The sequence below is a fragment of the Nothoprocta perdicaria genome, unplaced genomic scaffold (genome assembly GCF_003342845.1).
Source record: "Nothoprocta perdicaria isolate Ctin4 unplaced genomic scaffold, notPer1 scaffold_15, whole genome shotgun sequence".
Lineage (NCBI taxonomy): Eukaryota > Metazoa > Chordata > Aves > Tinamiformes > Tinamidae > Nothoprocta > Nothoprocta perdicaria.
The window spans coordinates 3,202,751-3,216,592 of NW_020454649.1; the positions used below are offsets into that span (position 1 = coordinate 3,202,751).

Here is a 13,842-nt window from a genome sequence, read left to right on the forward strand (position 1 = left end):
TAGCCCCAGCTCTCATCTCCTGCCAGCAGCCTCCCCGGCAAAGCAGAAGACTGAAACACCTCCTGCTTTGCACAGGGCACTGCAAAGAAACTTAAAACAACTGCTGTCTAGTCTTGGATCTAAATAACTTCCAGATGTGGAAATTAGCAACGAAATCCTTATGTTTCTGTCTTATTTTTTCTTTCCCAGGGAACTACGAGCTGGTGAGCTTATTGCTCAGCCGAGGCGCGGACCCGCTGCTGAGCATGCTGGAGGTGAACGGCATGTCGCCGTCGCTGCACGAGGACATGAACTGCTTCAGCCACTCGGCAGCGCACGGACACAGGTGCAGCCCCGCTCGCGCCCGCACCGCCGCTCTAGCTGCCCCCCGTGCCCCGGCCCTGCCTTTGCAGCCCCGGCCCGGCAGCAGCAGGTTGCAGGTCAGCGCCTCTCGGGCTGCCCTGGTGCTGACACTGCCGCGTTGGAGCCGTGTGGGGAATCAAACCCTTCCTTGAGCCGCGAGCTGCGTTCTGTGACATCCCTTCCTGAACGCTTGCGTAAGCCTTGCCTTGCTCAACAACTAGAATGTTGGAAAAAGAAAGGGGTTACGTTTTAGTCGAAGGTACCAAATGCAAAAGAAGCATCTTTGCTTTTTTTTAATTATCCTATTTGCTGGTCTTGCCTGGCAGCACTAAGTAAGAGTGAATGGGGGTTGGTTTTAGGCCATACATGAGCAGATTATTAATTAAGGTTCACGTATGGATAGATCATGAAGATAGTGGTTCATGTTCTGAGACACCATCACGTCACATCAAGTGGCCACAATAACCTGGAATGAATTTGGTTGACTGGATCTCTGGTTTCTGGATGACTGACCGAGATGGGTCATTAAAACAGGGAAAAGCCTGTTTGGGTTTTCCATCCCTGTCTGTGTGCAGGGTGGTTATTCTGAAATGAGATGTTACTTAAAAACTCCCCTAGAAATCCTTCCAAGTCTCTTTCCCAGAAGAGAGGGTAGCAAACGAGCCCCGTGAAGCGGGCGCAGGCCGCTCGTGGAGCAGAGCAGCTCCCTGCCCTGCACACAGCCCCGCGTTGCGGGGCTGCCAGAGCCGCACAGCACGCACCCGGCACGCTGCAGAAAATGTCCCACATTCAGCAGAATCGGCCTAATCCTGCTATTTGCAGCATCAAGCTCCATGCTGATCTGTTCCCAGCTCCATCCCCATCCTCATGTCTTGTGTAACGTGCAGCCGGGCACGCAGGGAAGCTCGAGTCTTGTTCCTGGGTGTGCAGGGCAGGGGGCACCGGCGGAGCCTCAGGGCCGGGGCTGTGGGGTGAGCACCAGCTAGCGGCCGCTCCGCCACACGCCCCACATCCCCGGGGCCCCTGTGGATGGGAAGGGACGGGATGGGACAGGATGTGTCTGCTGCAGGTGGCCCCAGCCGCCCCCAGGGAGGCGGCGACACAGGCTTGGCCAAGGTGCTGTTCGGACACAGTTACGTTTCTTGTGACTGCTGGGTGAAATTCCAAACCCAAAAAGTCTCCCTGGAATTAATGATGCACAACTGTCATGTTTTACGGTTTCACTTTACGGATGCAGGAAGCAGGTCTGACTGAAACAACATAAGAGCCCTTGAAGATGGTCAATTGGGGAAAAAGCAGGGCTTCTATAGCGGACCCTGTGGTAAACATCTCCCTTTAGAGCGGCGGGTCTGACCGCGCTGGGGCCAGGCGGGAGGAAGCCTCTTTCCCTGCCGCGGGCTGCAATGCCAAGGGCTCTGTGGCGGCGCTCGGGGCGCCGCTGCCCGCAGCTTGCTCAGCAGCCCGCTCCTGTCCCGCGCAGGAACGTGCTCCGCAAGCTGCTCACGCAGCCGCAGCAGGCCAAGGGAGACGTCCTCTCGCTGGAGGAGATCCTGGCCGAGGGCGTGGAGAGCGACGCCTCGAGCCAGGGCAGCGCCGGCGAGGGCCACGTGCGGCTCTGCAAGACGAGGACCAAGGCTCTGCAGGAGGCCATGTACTACAGCGCCGAGCACGGCTACGTGGACATCACCATGGAGCTGCGCAGCCTCGGTGAGCGCTGCTGCTGTCCTGCCCTCCGCGCGGGGCCTAACCCCAGCTTCAGAGCTAGCCCAGGCCTACAGGCACCAGCCGTGACTTAAGCCTTCTGCAGCTTAAATGAAGTGCTGTTTGAGGCTCCTCACAAGCTTTCTCAAATACGTGGGGTGCCTGTCACCTCTGACAAGCTGGCTCCTCTGTTGCCCAGAGCCAAAAAAAGGGGCATTTCCCTTGCTCACGTGACCCGACATCTAAAACTCAGTGCTAAAGAGGCTAGTCTCAAAAGCAAAGCTAACACGAGAGATTAAATGGTTTCAAGGTATTATTCAAAATAATACCTTTGATCTACAAGTAGAAAATCCTTTCGAAAATGTAAAGCTTGTGTGCTGCTCCTTATTAGTATCCACGCACAGGCGTCACCCTTGGCTGTCCTTTCTGCTTCGGCCGCAGGGGTCCCGTGGAAGCTGCACGTGTGGATCGAGTCCCTGCGGACAACTTTCTCCCAGTCCCGCTACTCGGTGGTGCAGACCCTGCTGCGGGAGTTCGTCACCATAAAGGAGGAGGACTACAACGAGGAGCTGGTCAACGAGGGGCTGCAGCTCATGTTTGATATCCTCAAAACCAGCAAGGTAATCATTGCCTTTGCTTACAGTACCAAAACTAAGTGCTTGAGCCGGGCCTTTCGCTATTACACACGTCACCACACAGCAAAGCCAAGTTAAAAGACTATGCAAGTCTTCTAGTGAGCTGTGGTATAAAGGTGGCCCTATAGGGTTTATCTCAATTCCACTGGCAGGAAATCACAAAGGGAGTAAAGCCATTCATTTCAACAAAAATGAAGGCTAAACTCTCATTTGGCCCCTGGCTTTTGAAATCAAACAGGACAAGTTGTCAATAAAAATATCAGGCAATTCAGGTTACAGGTTCAGCATCTTCTAGGAGTTTTTCAACACTGCTTTTGTTCAGCACCATTTGTTTCTTTCTGTTATTTTATTTGAAGGCTGCCTTTAGCTGTGCTTTCCCTTTTATCGACCATCTACAGAAAGGGTTTTATCGGTGGTCCCAGTTCAGCTGTCTCACCTTGCCGCCACGCTCACCTGGTTCCTCCCCATTCTTTTCCGAGAGGCCGTTCCCCTTCGTGTGAAGGGGACAAGGAGGGAAGGGGGTGGCTGCATCCTGCCCGTAGCAGGCAGGCGAGCAGCTGGGGGAGCCCAGGGGCACGTGCGGCTCCCCATCCCTCCCCACCTGATTTCTACAACACAGGACCCAACAACTGTCCTTTAACAGCAAGAGGCACCAGCTCCGAGTGACCTCCCCGAGCCCTTTTAAACCTGATCGCTGCCGATGCTGACAAAGCCTGTCCCGTCTTCCTTGCAGAATGACTCCATCAATCAGCAGCTTGCATCCATCTTCACCCACTGCTACGGCAGCAGCCCTATCCCGAGCATTCCTGAAATCCGGAAAACGCTACCAGCTCGGCTAGGTAAGTTGCTCACCTAGACAGCGAGATGCTTGTGGTCTGTCATTCCAAAGCACCCCGTTTCCCCTAAGGTACAAACAAAACCATAATCTCTCATATTTTTTCTGCCCCTACCAGACCCTCACTTTCTGAACAACAAGGAGATGTCTGATGTGACTTTCTTAGTGGAAGGAAAGCTGTTCTACGCGCACAAGGTCCTGCTGGTCACCGCGTCCAACCGGTGAGTCGTGCCAGAGCTAGGCACGGATTGCTGGGCAGGGGTTAGTCCCTTGTGCTCCCAGTCACTCACAGTGGCCCAAGAGCCAAGGGGAAGCGCCACTGGCTGCCACTTGGCTCTGCAGGATCAAGCTGCATCATCTGGGCTCATTGCAAGAGCAGCGGGAGAGTAAGAATAGCTTCTTCTAGCCCCTCACAGGGCTGTGCTGACATAAACCAACCAGTAATTTCCCCTGAAAACCTTGGGCAGTAGCTGCAGTGCCCGTATCCAGCTGCTCTTTCAGAGGCCAGATGGAAAAGCCAGAGCTGTGCTTGCTCCAGAGGTCCTGGAGCCTCTGCCCCAGCCTGCTGTGCTCTGAGCAAGGTACCAGGGCTCTGCAACTGTTACGGTGCGAGACGGACCCGAGCCCAGGCAGCTCACAGGCTGCCCTGTCCCTGGAGCTGCAAGGTAACTGCCGCTCGATAGGAAAGGAATGTTTGGGTTGCCAACTGCCAGTTACAGAGGTCTGTCTTTATTCTTCTCCCCGCTTCAGCTGTTTGTCAATAGGTAGCAAGGATTTGAGGTACTGCATTACAGAAATCTGTTAACACAAATCTATTAAAACCATTCGCAGGTTTAAGACCCTAATGACCAATAAAACAGAGCAAGACAGCCAAGGCAGCAAGACTGTTGAAATCAGTGATATGAAATACAATATTTTCAAGGTATGTAACTTACTCCACCTTTCCTTCACTCTTCTCACCTTCTCACATACTTTGGAAGCTAAGAGGGCTTCAGATCAGCGATAATTCTGCAAGTAGAGACTGGCTACAGAAGACTCCTGTGCTCTGATCTGTACTGAAGCTTTCAGCTAGGAGCAGCCTTGGGACAAAGAAGGCCAGCTTATATTTTTATTTTATTACTAGGCAATTGACTCTTCGTAAAGCAGGACAAATCAGTCTTTTACTGAACGTAGCTGTGTACTTGCAGAAGGGTCACAGGCACAATTTTCATGCTGTGTTAAGCAAAAAAAGGAAGCCTAGTCAGAGCAGCAGGACTGCCAAGGTTCGTATTAATTCAAATCAGATGATCTGAAAGTGATGGTGCCCCTTTCGAGAAGGGCCTGAAATTGAGAATTTCACTTTGCTTTTATGACATTTCTGTATTTAAAGGACCTAAGGGAGACTCATTCACGATGGGGAGAAAGTCGGGTACTTAACACACAACCAAAGGAAAAAAAACCCAAGTCAGTGAAATGTGATAGCTAAAAGTTGTTCCAGCCTTTCTAGCTCTGCATTTCAAATTACAGAGAAGGGGAAATGGGAAAGTGCAGAAAAGCTGAAAGCTTGTGTAACTTTTCACCACAGGGCTGAGGATTTTCCTCTGTTTTTCTCTTCGTACGATGTACCTAAGCTGCTGGGTAGCAGTAGAGCCTCCTTTCCTCGTGGGAATTAAGTTGGCCCTAAGAAATTCTTTGCTGTACTGGAAAGGGGCTGTGATAGTTTGGCGCTGTACAGGCAGCCTCCAACCTCTGCAGCTCAGCCCATGACCATAGAAAAAGGGGAGGAAGGATTAAAAATATTTCAACAAGCCTCCTTAGAATTCTTTTACATCAAAAGGTTTCTGAAGATAGGCCTTCTTACACTGGGGACAGCAGTGACTTGAAAAGAGTGAAGGCTTTCATAGAGACAATTTGATGTTAAATAAAATGAGGTGAGTTAAGGAGATTATGCTGTTCTATAGTCATCTCAGTTAAGCTGAAGTGAACCACAAGGGACCTTTAGTCAGCTCCGGGATGTGCTGGGAAGCAGCTTTGCTTCCCTGCACTTCCATTACCTGAACAAGGAAAGCCTGGAGCAGCAGTGCAGGAGCCGCTAGGAGTGGAAGGCCGGGGCTGCGGGGCTGGTGCTGCCTGCAGGGCTTCCCAAGGCAGCTGGCACAGAAGGCATCTCCAGGGATGCTCCTGGCACCCAGAGACGTGCTGTCACCCCCCGCCCCAAACCCTCAACGAGGACAGAGCACCAGAGAGCAGCACGTCTGCAAACCCAGAAAAACGCGGCAGCAAGAGCCAGCGTGGCCAAGAGCCTGGGGAGTCCCCTCTCCGTGTGACTGCCTGACCTCCTTCCCCTTTCAGATGCTGATGCAGTATTTATATTACGGAGGAACAGAGTCTATGGAAATTCCCACCACTGATATCTTAGAGGTAAGCCTGAATCCTTCTACGTCTCGTGGGTGCTGTGGTATAAGCAGGGCTCCAAAGGCAAAACCCAGTAGCTGTTCACAAGCTTTCCATCTAGTAGACTCACAGCTGTGTTTCACAGCTCAGAAACACAAGAGCCTGGAAATATGAACAGCTACCAGTTATTTTATAGTACATCAATGACAGGCTGGATAAAAATACATCACTACTGTGCTACTGGTTCCAAAGTTGCCTAAAACTATCCACTGAACTTTACCTCCGTAAATCAGTTCTTTTCAACGTGATGCTGTATGAAGCAAATAAGCAGTTAGGCTCGAGAATTGTTTTTCCTTACAGGTAGGTTAAACTAGTCCATTATCTAGGCATGTGGTAGCTTTTCTGCTCTTCCTTGAGGACTTAGGCATTAAAAAGGGAGCCGGATCCTTCAGGGAAGGTAGCGTTGGTGCTGCTTGCCTTCCTCCCTAACCCCTTCCAGGCTCATGATCTCTCATGGCTTCTCTCTCGTCCCCATAGCTGCTGTCAGCTGCCAGCCTGTTCCAGCTGGACGGCCTCCAGAGACACTGTGAAATCCTCTGTGCCCAGACCATCAGCATGGAGAACTCCGTCCACATCTATAAATACGCAAAGGTACCGGCCTTAGCGAAGCAGTTTCTGCAGGCTGCTTCTGGGGACCCAGCAGCACCCGTGGGCACCCGCGGGCTGTGCTAGTGACGCCCAGTGCGTGCGGCTTCCAAAGCTGCTCACCTGCCCACTAGGCCGTTCTGGTTAGTGGAGTGGTAGCTTTCCTCAGACAACGACGTGCACAGGCTGTGAGGAGCACGAGGGGGGCTGCTCGTGGTGGCGTTTCCAAATGCTGAGCTTTAATTTCATAGTTCTCCCGTTGCTGAATCTCCCCCATGATGCTGTAACAAAGGGAACCACATCAGAGCCAGAAGGCCACCTGATGTGTTTTAGTACTGCAACTGCCCCGTTTTCCCACATTCAGCATCTTTTTCCAGGAATTAGGCTCACATCCCACAAGCCATGTCCCTGCTGGCACCCGCTGCGTGCCCATGTGGAGGCACTCACTGTTTGCAGCACGGCACAAACTCCCTGCTCACCCAGAGAGATGGTACCCGGACCCTTTGGCAGCTACCTGCTCCCTTCCTCCACGGCCTCTGCTAAGGGCATGAGGTGCTCAAAAAGCTCTGGTGCTGCACGGGTGTAAGCAGAGCAGGCAACAGCAGCAGCGTGGGAGCCAGGCAGCACAAGTCCCACACTTAGTCCCATGTTCTCACTGTTACCATGATCCTTCCCTGCACTTTCCCCTTTTCCAGGATGGGTTAGGGCAGCGCACAGGCCCTAGTGTGGCCTTTAGTCCGCGCCGCGCACACGGCTGATGGGCACTGTTCTTTCCCGCAGATTCACAACGCGCCCGAACTGGCCTCCTTCTGCGAGGGCTTCTTCCTGCAGCACATGAGCCCCCTCCTGGAGCAGGACTCCTTCAAGCAGCTCATCTACAGCCGCAACAGCAAGGTGCAGGGGCTGGAGCCGCTGCGGGAGCTGCAGGCGGCGCTGGCCGGGCGCCTGCACTCGGTGTACGTGAGCTCGCGCGTGTGAGCGGCGGCGGGAGCGCTCCGAGCCGCGCGGCACGGCCGGGCCGCCCGCCGCGCTCGCCCCTTCCTGCTGCGGCCACGGCAGCTCCCCGGGCTACGCGCGCCCTGTCCGAGGAACTGGCACGGACAGGAACTGGGGATACAAACGGAGAACCCGGCCCGAGGAGAAGAGCGAGGTGGCTGCTTCAGCACGCGCAGGGCTGCGGCGCGGGGCGCAACCGGCCTGGACCTACCCGGCACCTGCACTGCCGGGCAGCCGCCTGGCCACGCACCTGCAGGCGTTACCTGCAAAACACGGTGCTTGCTCATGCTCTGGACCACTGCCCTCGCAGCAAGCCCTCTGCCCGCGCAGAGAGGCCGCTACACGAGCTGCTGTGTGTCTGGCTTCCCCTAGAAGCGTCTGCACCTTGTGAGAGGGAGGCTGTACATCTACAAGGCCGGGTAGGAACTAACTCTGAAATCGCTTGTTCTGCACCTACTTGGTGGAAGTTTGCTGGGGCAGGGAGGGGAGAAGTGTTGGGGGGTTTTGTATTTTTTTAATATAAGTTCACTGTGCTAGTTGTTACTCTGAATCCAGTTTGAAAAAAAAAAAAAAAAAAAAAAAAAAAGGCTCTCTACCCTTTTAGTATAAAGGTTTGATAGTCCAAATAACTTCCATTCTCAGAACCTGTTCATGAATATCATCTCTGAGACCTGACACCTTAAAAGACATTTTCAAAGACACTCAGGTGTAGCAGAACTATTGCTGTGCTAAAGCAACTGTCCCAGTAGCATAAATAGCAATAAACTCTCCTTAAGACCATGGGGAACACGCAGCCTGATGCTTTGTTCTCCCTGTCTCTCCAGAGCTGGTTGGGATCAGACCCTGTGTCCTGTCTTCCCAGCCCTGCTTCCACCTCCCCATGCCCGGGATGCTGCTGCTTCCCAGGATTTCGCTACCTCAGGGGAGCTGCGCCCCCACCCCTGCACAGCCAGCCCCAGCCCGGAGAGGGGCTGCACCATTTGCATTCAGGTCGAGGAACTGTTTAACACTGATACTTCTCCTTTGCTCACGTGTTTCTGTTCAAAACTGACTGACTGGGGCCTTTTTGTCCATCTGACTGAAGGGAACCAAGAGGCGAGGCCTCACGCCGCTGTTTCGGGGCACACGTGGCAAGGCAGTTAGCTGCGCCCAGGCACCCGCCCGGCTCCCACCAGTAGCTTAATAAGACACTTTCTATCAGTTACGAGCAAGAGAAGGAGGCGAGGCGGGAGAGTGTCCCATGTGCAACTACTGCTGCTTGCAAATTTAAACATGACCATGTAACCAAGTGCACCGAAAGAAAGTGGCTCAGCTGGCCCAAGCGCCAGCATACACGGGAAGAGGAGCAAACTCCAGCATCTCCCACCACATCTGCCAAAGTCCCCTCTCCCCTCACAAAGGTTTTACATCACGGGCAGACTGCACGCAAGGAGAGTTAGTCTAGGATCAGTAATGACATACAGAGAGTTGGTCAGAGCATGCTCCAGTTTGTGTTTCAGCTACACCCACACACACACACTTTTGAAGATCCTCAGCTTAAATAACCCTATTTATTATCAGAAAGCCATTAGAGGTGTTCTAAGATTATCACTGGTTTGCCTGAAATAGCACAAAGGGCTTTATCCCGGAAAATATTTTCAAGTAGCTGCTCTAGCTGTCTGTAAAGAAATGTAGGTTCTCTTTTGCTGCTGTACTATTACGTGCTTTGTTATTTGTACATTAATGTTGTCATTTATGTAAATGTACCAGGATTTTATTAACAATTTTAAGATACACAGCTGCTGTGTTTATTCTGCTGTTCTAACAAGAAGAAAAATGGTATTTCAACACACTTCTATAGAAAAGGCAGTTGTGGTGTGAGCATTTTTTTTCAGATAAATGAAACTAATTTTATGCTTTAAAACAAGCCATAGAGTCATTTATTTCCCTTTCCTATGCTCAAATAGTTTTAGTAGTACATTTAAGTAGCATTTCTCCTAGCCTAACTGTCTTGCATAGAAAAGCAGCAGCCATCAACATCAGAAAGAAAAGTCATAGTTTTAGCTAAGCTACTACCTTAGCAGAAGGCCAGTGGGCATAAGGCAGCTGTGACCTCACAAGTATTGAGTTAGTCCTCAGACCATAAACATCGGCCTGGGTCCCGCAGGCTGACAAGCTAGCGGGACAGGGAGCGGGTGGCACGTCCCTTCCAAGTCTCTGCAGAAGGAATAGGGCTACAAGGGCCCTGGTGGGGCCAAATCTTGTAGAGCTCTACAGCATTTGGGGTTAGTGGCCAAAGTGGGATTTTGGATGTGGTCTCCAGCTAGAAGAGGGTTTAAATAAGTCCTTAGGCTGCTGGGCACCCTTTGGCAGAGGAAGCCACTAACACCCGTCCTGGGCTGCTGAGGACCCGGTCTCCTAGTCGCATCCTCCTTGGCTCCCTGGCCTGCTCACAAGCATGCAGTGTGCCCAGCAGGGCCTGGGGGTGCAGCAAGCAGCAGCAGCCAGCACTGTGCTAACCCCGTTCCACGAGCACTTCTTAGCCTCCGAGTGCCGTGATCCAAGAGCTCTCTGCTGGCAACGTACGTGACAGAGGGGCTTTCTCACCCGCTGTGTCCTGCACTCCCGGCACAAGCAGCCTTGCTCTCGAGCACTGCGGCACACAAGCGAATCCCCGAGGCGCCCCGGCAGCACTTTCACACTAGACATAAATTAAACAGCAGCTTCTCCCCTAACCAGTTGCACACCCGCTTCGTTTTATACGGAGCACTACAGTAACACGGCAGAGTTGGCCCAGCTTTGAGGGAGACACCAGCTTTCACAGCCATGACCGCATTCAGTCTGTGAAACAGAGGCAAGAGAGCTCATAGAGCTGCCTGTGAAGACACTCAAAAAGCCTTTCAGCCTAAACTCAACCCCTTCTGCTGTGCCCTAAGCCTCTGCACAGCAGGCGAGCCCTGGCTAACGCAGCGCTGCTCCTGCCTGGCCCTTTGCCCTCACCAAATGGTACCTGCGCCCGGAGCGCGCTGCCAGCGCGGACAGCCCCTGGGAAGCCCGGGCTGCTGCTGCCACCATCGCTCGCGGCAGGGAGGAAGGCTCAAAGAGCTCGGGATTTGGTGCCGGGGAGGTTTCAAAGGCGAGCAACCCATTCACCCACAGCAGAGAGACTAGACTATTGCACTCACAGCACACCTTGCAGAAGAAGGGGGCAGCAAAAGGGCTCCTGCCCCGTGAGGTTGGTCACAGGCGCAGCACAGCAGAAGGGCCCTGCGAGCAGCGACATGGCCTGGCCCTGCCCCGGGCTGGGGGTCCTTTCCACGTTGCAGCTTTTCCCGCCGTTTGCATCCAGAGGCCGGCTCAGAGGGCTCGCCTGAGCTCCCTGCCTCACGCACGCCCTCGCCGGGCTGCTCTACACAACACCCACGCGCAAGCAGCGCTTACCTAGGCACAGTCCGTGCCTTGCTGGGGAGGGGAGTGGGGAAAAGCCCCGCTTCTACCTCTTGCTTTTCTGCCTTCCACAGGGCTCGCTCCAGGCTGTGGAGCCAGGGCAGCCGGGAGCACAGGGCCCAGCAGCGGGGAGGGCAGCGTCCGCTTGCTGTCCCAAGAGCCCACGGCACCCAAACAGGCAGCCCCATTCCCCCAAGAGCCAGGCTGAGCAGCCGGCAGCACCGCAGTGCACAGCGGCTCCGCAGCCCGGCAGCGCCGCGAAGCTGCGGGCCGACCTCGCTGCTCCAACACGGGGCTGCCCAAGGCGCTGCCCCGCCAAGGGGATGAGAAAGGGCGGCTTGGAGCAGCGCCAGGCTCCCTCGTGCTCGTGCGGGACCCTCTGCAGAGGGGAGCCTGCGTACACAGTAAGAAAGAAGAGCTCCTGCCCTAGGGGAGCCCCTGCTAGGGGAACAGCTAACCCCACAGACCCCCGAGCTCGCCCTCTCCTCACCCGGTACCGCGCAACACGCCCGGCCACAGGCACGGGAATTCCGGCTTTGTTCTCCGACTGCCTTCAGCTAATCCATACTCCGGCCCAAATTTTAACCTTGACTGATCTAAAGCACAGACAGGGGATGATGTGGTTGGACTAGACTTGTTCAAAAGACTTCTCACTTACTTGAGTATCCGAGTGCTTTTTTCCATTTTGCAGTTCAAAGAGCAATAGACAGGGAGAAGGATCCCAAAGCTGCCAGTAATCATAAAATGTATGCGGAAAATTTTTAAATGAATCATTTGACTCTGAATACACCTATTTCTATAGAAATAGCAAAATTCTGCTTAAATAAAACTCTCCCTCTGGCATGAGAGGTATGTTCATTAATAACATCTACAAAATCCAAGTGAAAACAAGCAGCTCAAATTCTCCAGGTCTTTCACTGCAACTGCAGCACACCAGGTCACAGCAAACACAAGTAACTGCAGCCTATTCACAGACAGCAGCAGAGGCAGCTACCAGGTGAGAAATGAAATCCTGGACTTCCTGAAGAATCCAGGTTAACTGTATCTGCTCGCTTCCATATTGTCCTACAGAGCATTTACAAGAAGTTTTGCCAGACTACTGATATGTGCACAGACCAGCTCCAGCCTGACCCAACAACACAAACACTTGGAAGGGAGCGGGGGAACCTCTCCTTTTCCATTACATTTCACACTGCTAACCACGATGCTGTGCACAAGTAATTGCTTTAGTGGTTAAAAAAAATAAAGATAATAAATAAATAAAATGACCCCACTTGTCTTACCCTCTTTAGTTCCAAAAAGCAGCCTGCACCTTTGAACACACACAGATGCAGGGGGGGCTAAAGCCGGGCTGCTGACCAGGGCTCGCTGTTGCCCCGCTGGCAGCTTGGCTCCCTGACAGGCTAACACACCCTCCCAGAACCCTGCCAGGAGGGTGGGAGCCAAAGTTTTTACAACTGCTGCCTACTTGCACAAGTCCATGTTTCCCAAAGCACCCAGATAGCCCCCAGTCTGACTAAAGGCTTAGAGAGCAGAGCTTCCTGCCAGCCCCAGCCCAATGAGGCCTCCTGGGCTGTGCAGGTCACAGCTCTGGCGAGGAAGCCAACAAGTTCGCACAGTTTAACAGCTCAGTGACACACAAGAGCTTCTTCCTTTCTTTAATACAGATCTGAGCTTCTTTAGAGCTTCTCAGACATCTAACGCTCACCACAGCCATTGAAAAACATACAGGGATTTCAACAGCACAAGGAAATTTTGTAGTAAAACTTCTCTTAAATATTAGCTTTGAACCTATTAGAACAACCAAAGTTTTTCAGCACTCCTGAGACTTCATTGTAATTGGCATCACTTCTGCATTATAAGGACATTCAAAAGCAGCATTTTCTTGCCACAAGAGGTAACATATGATAGAAAAAGCCTCTCATATCATCACTTACTAGATAAAAAGGCCCACAGATGTTAAAACACAGCACCTGGGTCAACAAATCCAATAGTCTGCAGAGGTCAGAGAATCTAAGTACTTACACCTGCTGCATAAGCACTGAGTCTCAACATGCTTTGAACGGACTCTGCAAGTATTTAATATTCAAGTATATTTTGACTTGCAACCAATCAGGCCACCACCAAATCTCTCCAAGCAGAGACTATAAAGTAGACAAGTCCATGTTATTCCTAGTAACCACTTGATACAGATTCACAGAATATTTAAGGTTGGAAGGGACCTCTACAGATCATCTAGTCCAACCTTCCTGCTCAAGCAGGCACACCTACAGCATGTGGCACAGGGTGGCATCCAGGCGGGTTTTGAAGACCTCCAGAGTAGGAGACTCCACAACCTCCCTGGGCAGCCTGTTCCACTGCTCTGTCACCCTAACAGTAAAGAAGTTGCTCCTCACCTGGAGACGGAACTTCTTATGCTTCAGCTTGTGGCCATTACCCCTCGTCCTATCGCTGGCCACCAGTGAGAACAGCCTGTCCCCTTCCTCCCTGCACTCTCCCTTCCTGAACTTATACATATTAATCATATCCCCTCTGAGCCATCTCTTCTCCAGAGAAAAAAGGCCCAGCTCACTCAGCCTCTCTTCATACGAGAGATGTTCCATTCCCTTAATCATCCTGGTTGCCCTTCTCTGGACCCTCTCGAGAAGCTCCATGTCCCTCCTATACTGGGGAGCCCAGAACTGAACACAGTGCTCCAGGTGCGGCCTCACCAGAGCTGAGGAGAGGGGCAGAATCACCTCCCTTGCCCTGCTGGCAACGCTCCTCCTGATGCAGGCCAGGATCCCATTGGCCTTCTTGGCCACGAGGGCACACTGCTCACTCATGGTTAACTTGGTGTCCACCAGGACTCCCAGGTCCCTCTCCGTGGAGGTGCTTTCCAGCAGGTCC

General features: G+C 52.7%; 1 protein-coding gene across 1 annotated transcript in view; it reads left to right on the forward strand.

The window, feature by feature from the left end:
• Positions 1 to 7,509, forward strand: part of ABTB2 (ankyrin repeat and BTB domain containing 2) — a 104,580-nt gene extending 97,071 nt beyond the window's left edge. The window contains exons 9-17 of the mRNA XM_026034802.1: positions 190 to 325; positions 1,823 to 2,049; positions 2,485 to 2,663; positions 3,412 to 3,517; positions 3,632 to 3,734; positions 4,345 to 4,435; positions 5,845 to 5,913; positions 6,424 to 6,537; positions 7,312 to 7,509. Of these exons, the coding sequence (XP_025890587.1) occupies positions 190 to 325; positions 1,823 to 2,049; positions 2,485 to 2,663; positions 3,412 to 3,517; positions 3,632 to 3,734; positions 4,345 to 4,435; positions 5,845 to 5,913; positions 6,424 to 6,537; positions 7,312 to 7,509 (1,223 nt within the window). The remainder of the gene's footprint in view (positions 1 to 189; positions 326 to 1,822; positions 2,050 to 2,484; positions 2,664 to 3,411; positions 3,518 to 3,631; positions 3,735 to 4,344; positions 4,436 to 5,844; positions 5,914 to 6,423; positions 6,538 to 7,311) is intronic.
• The last annotated feature ends 6,333 nt before the right edge of the window (positions 7,510 to 13,842 follow it).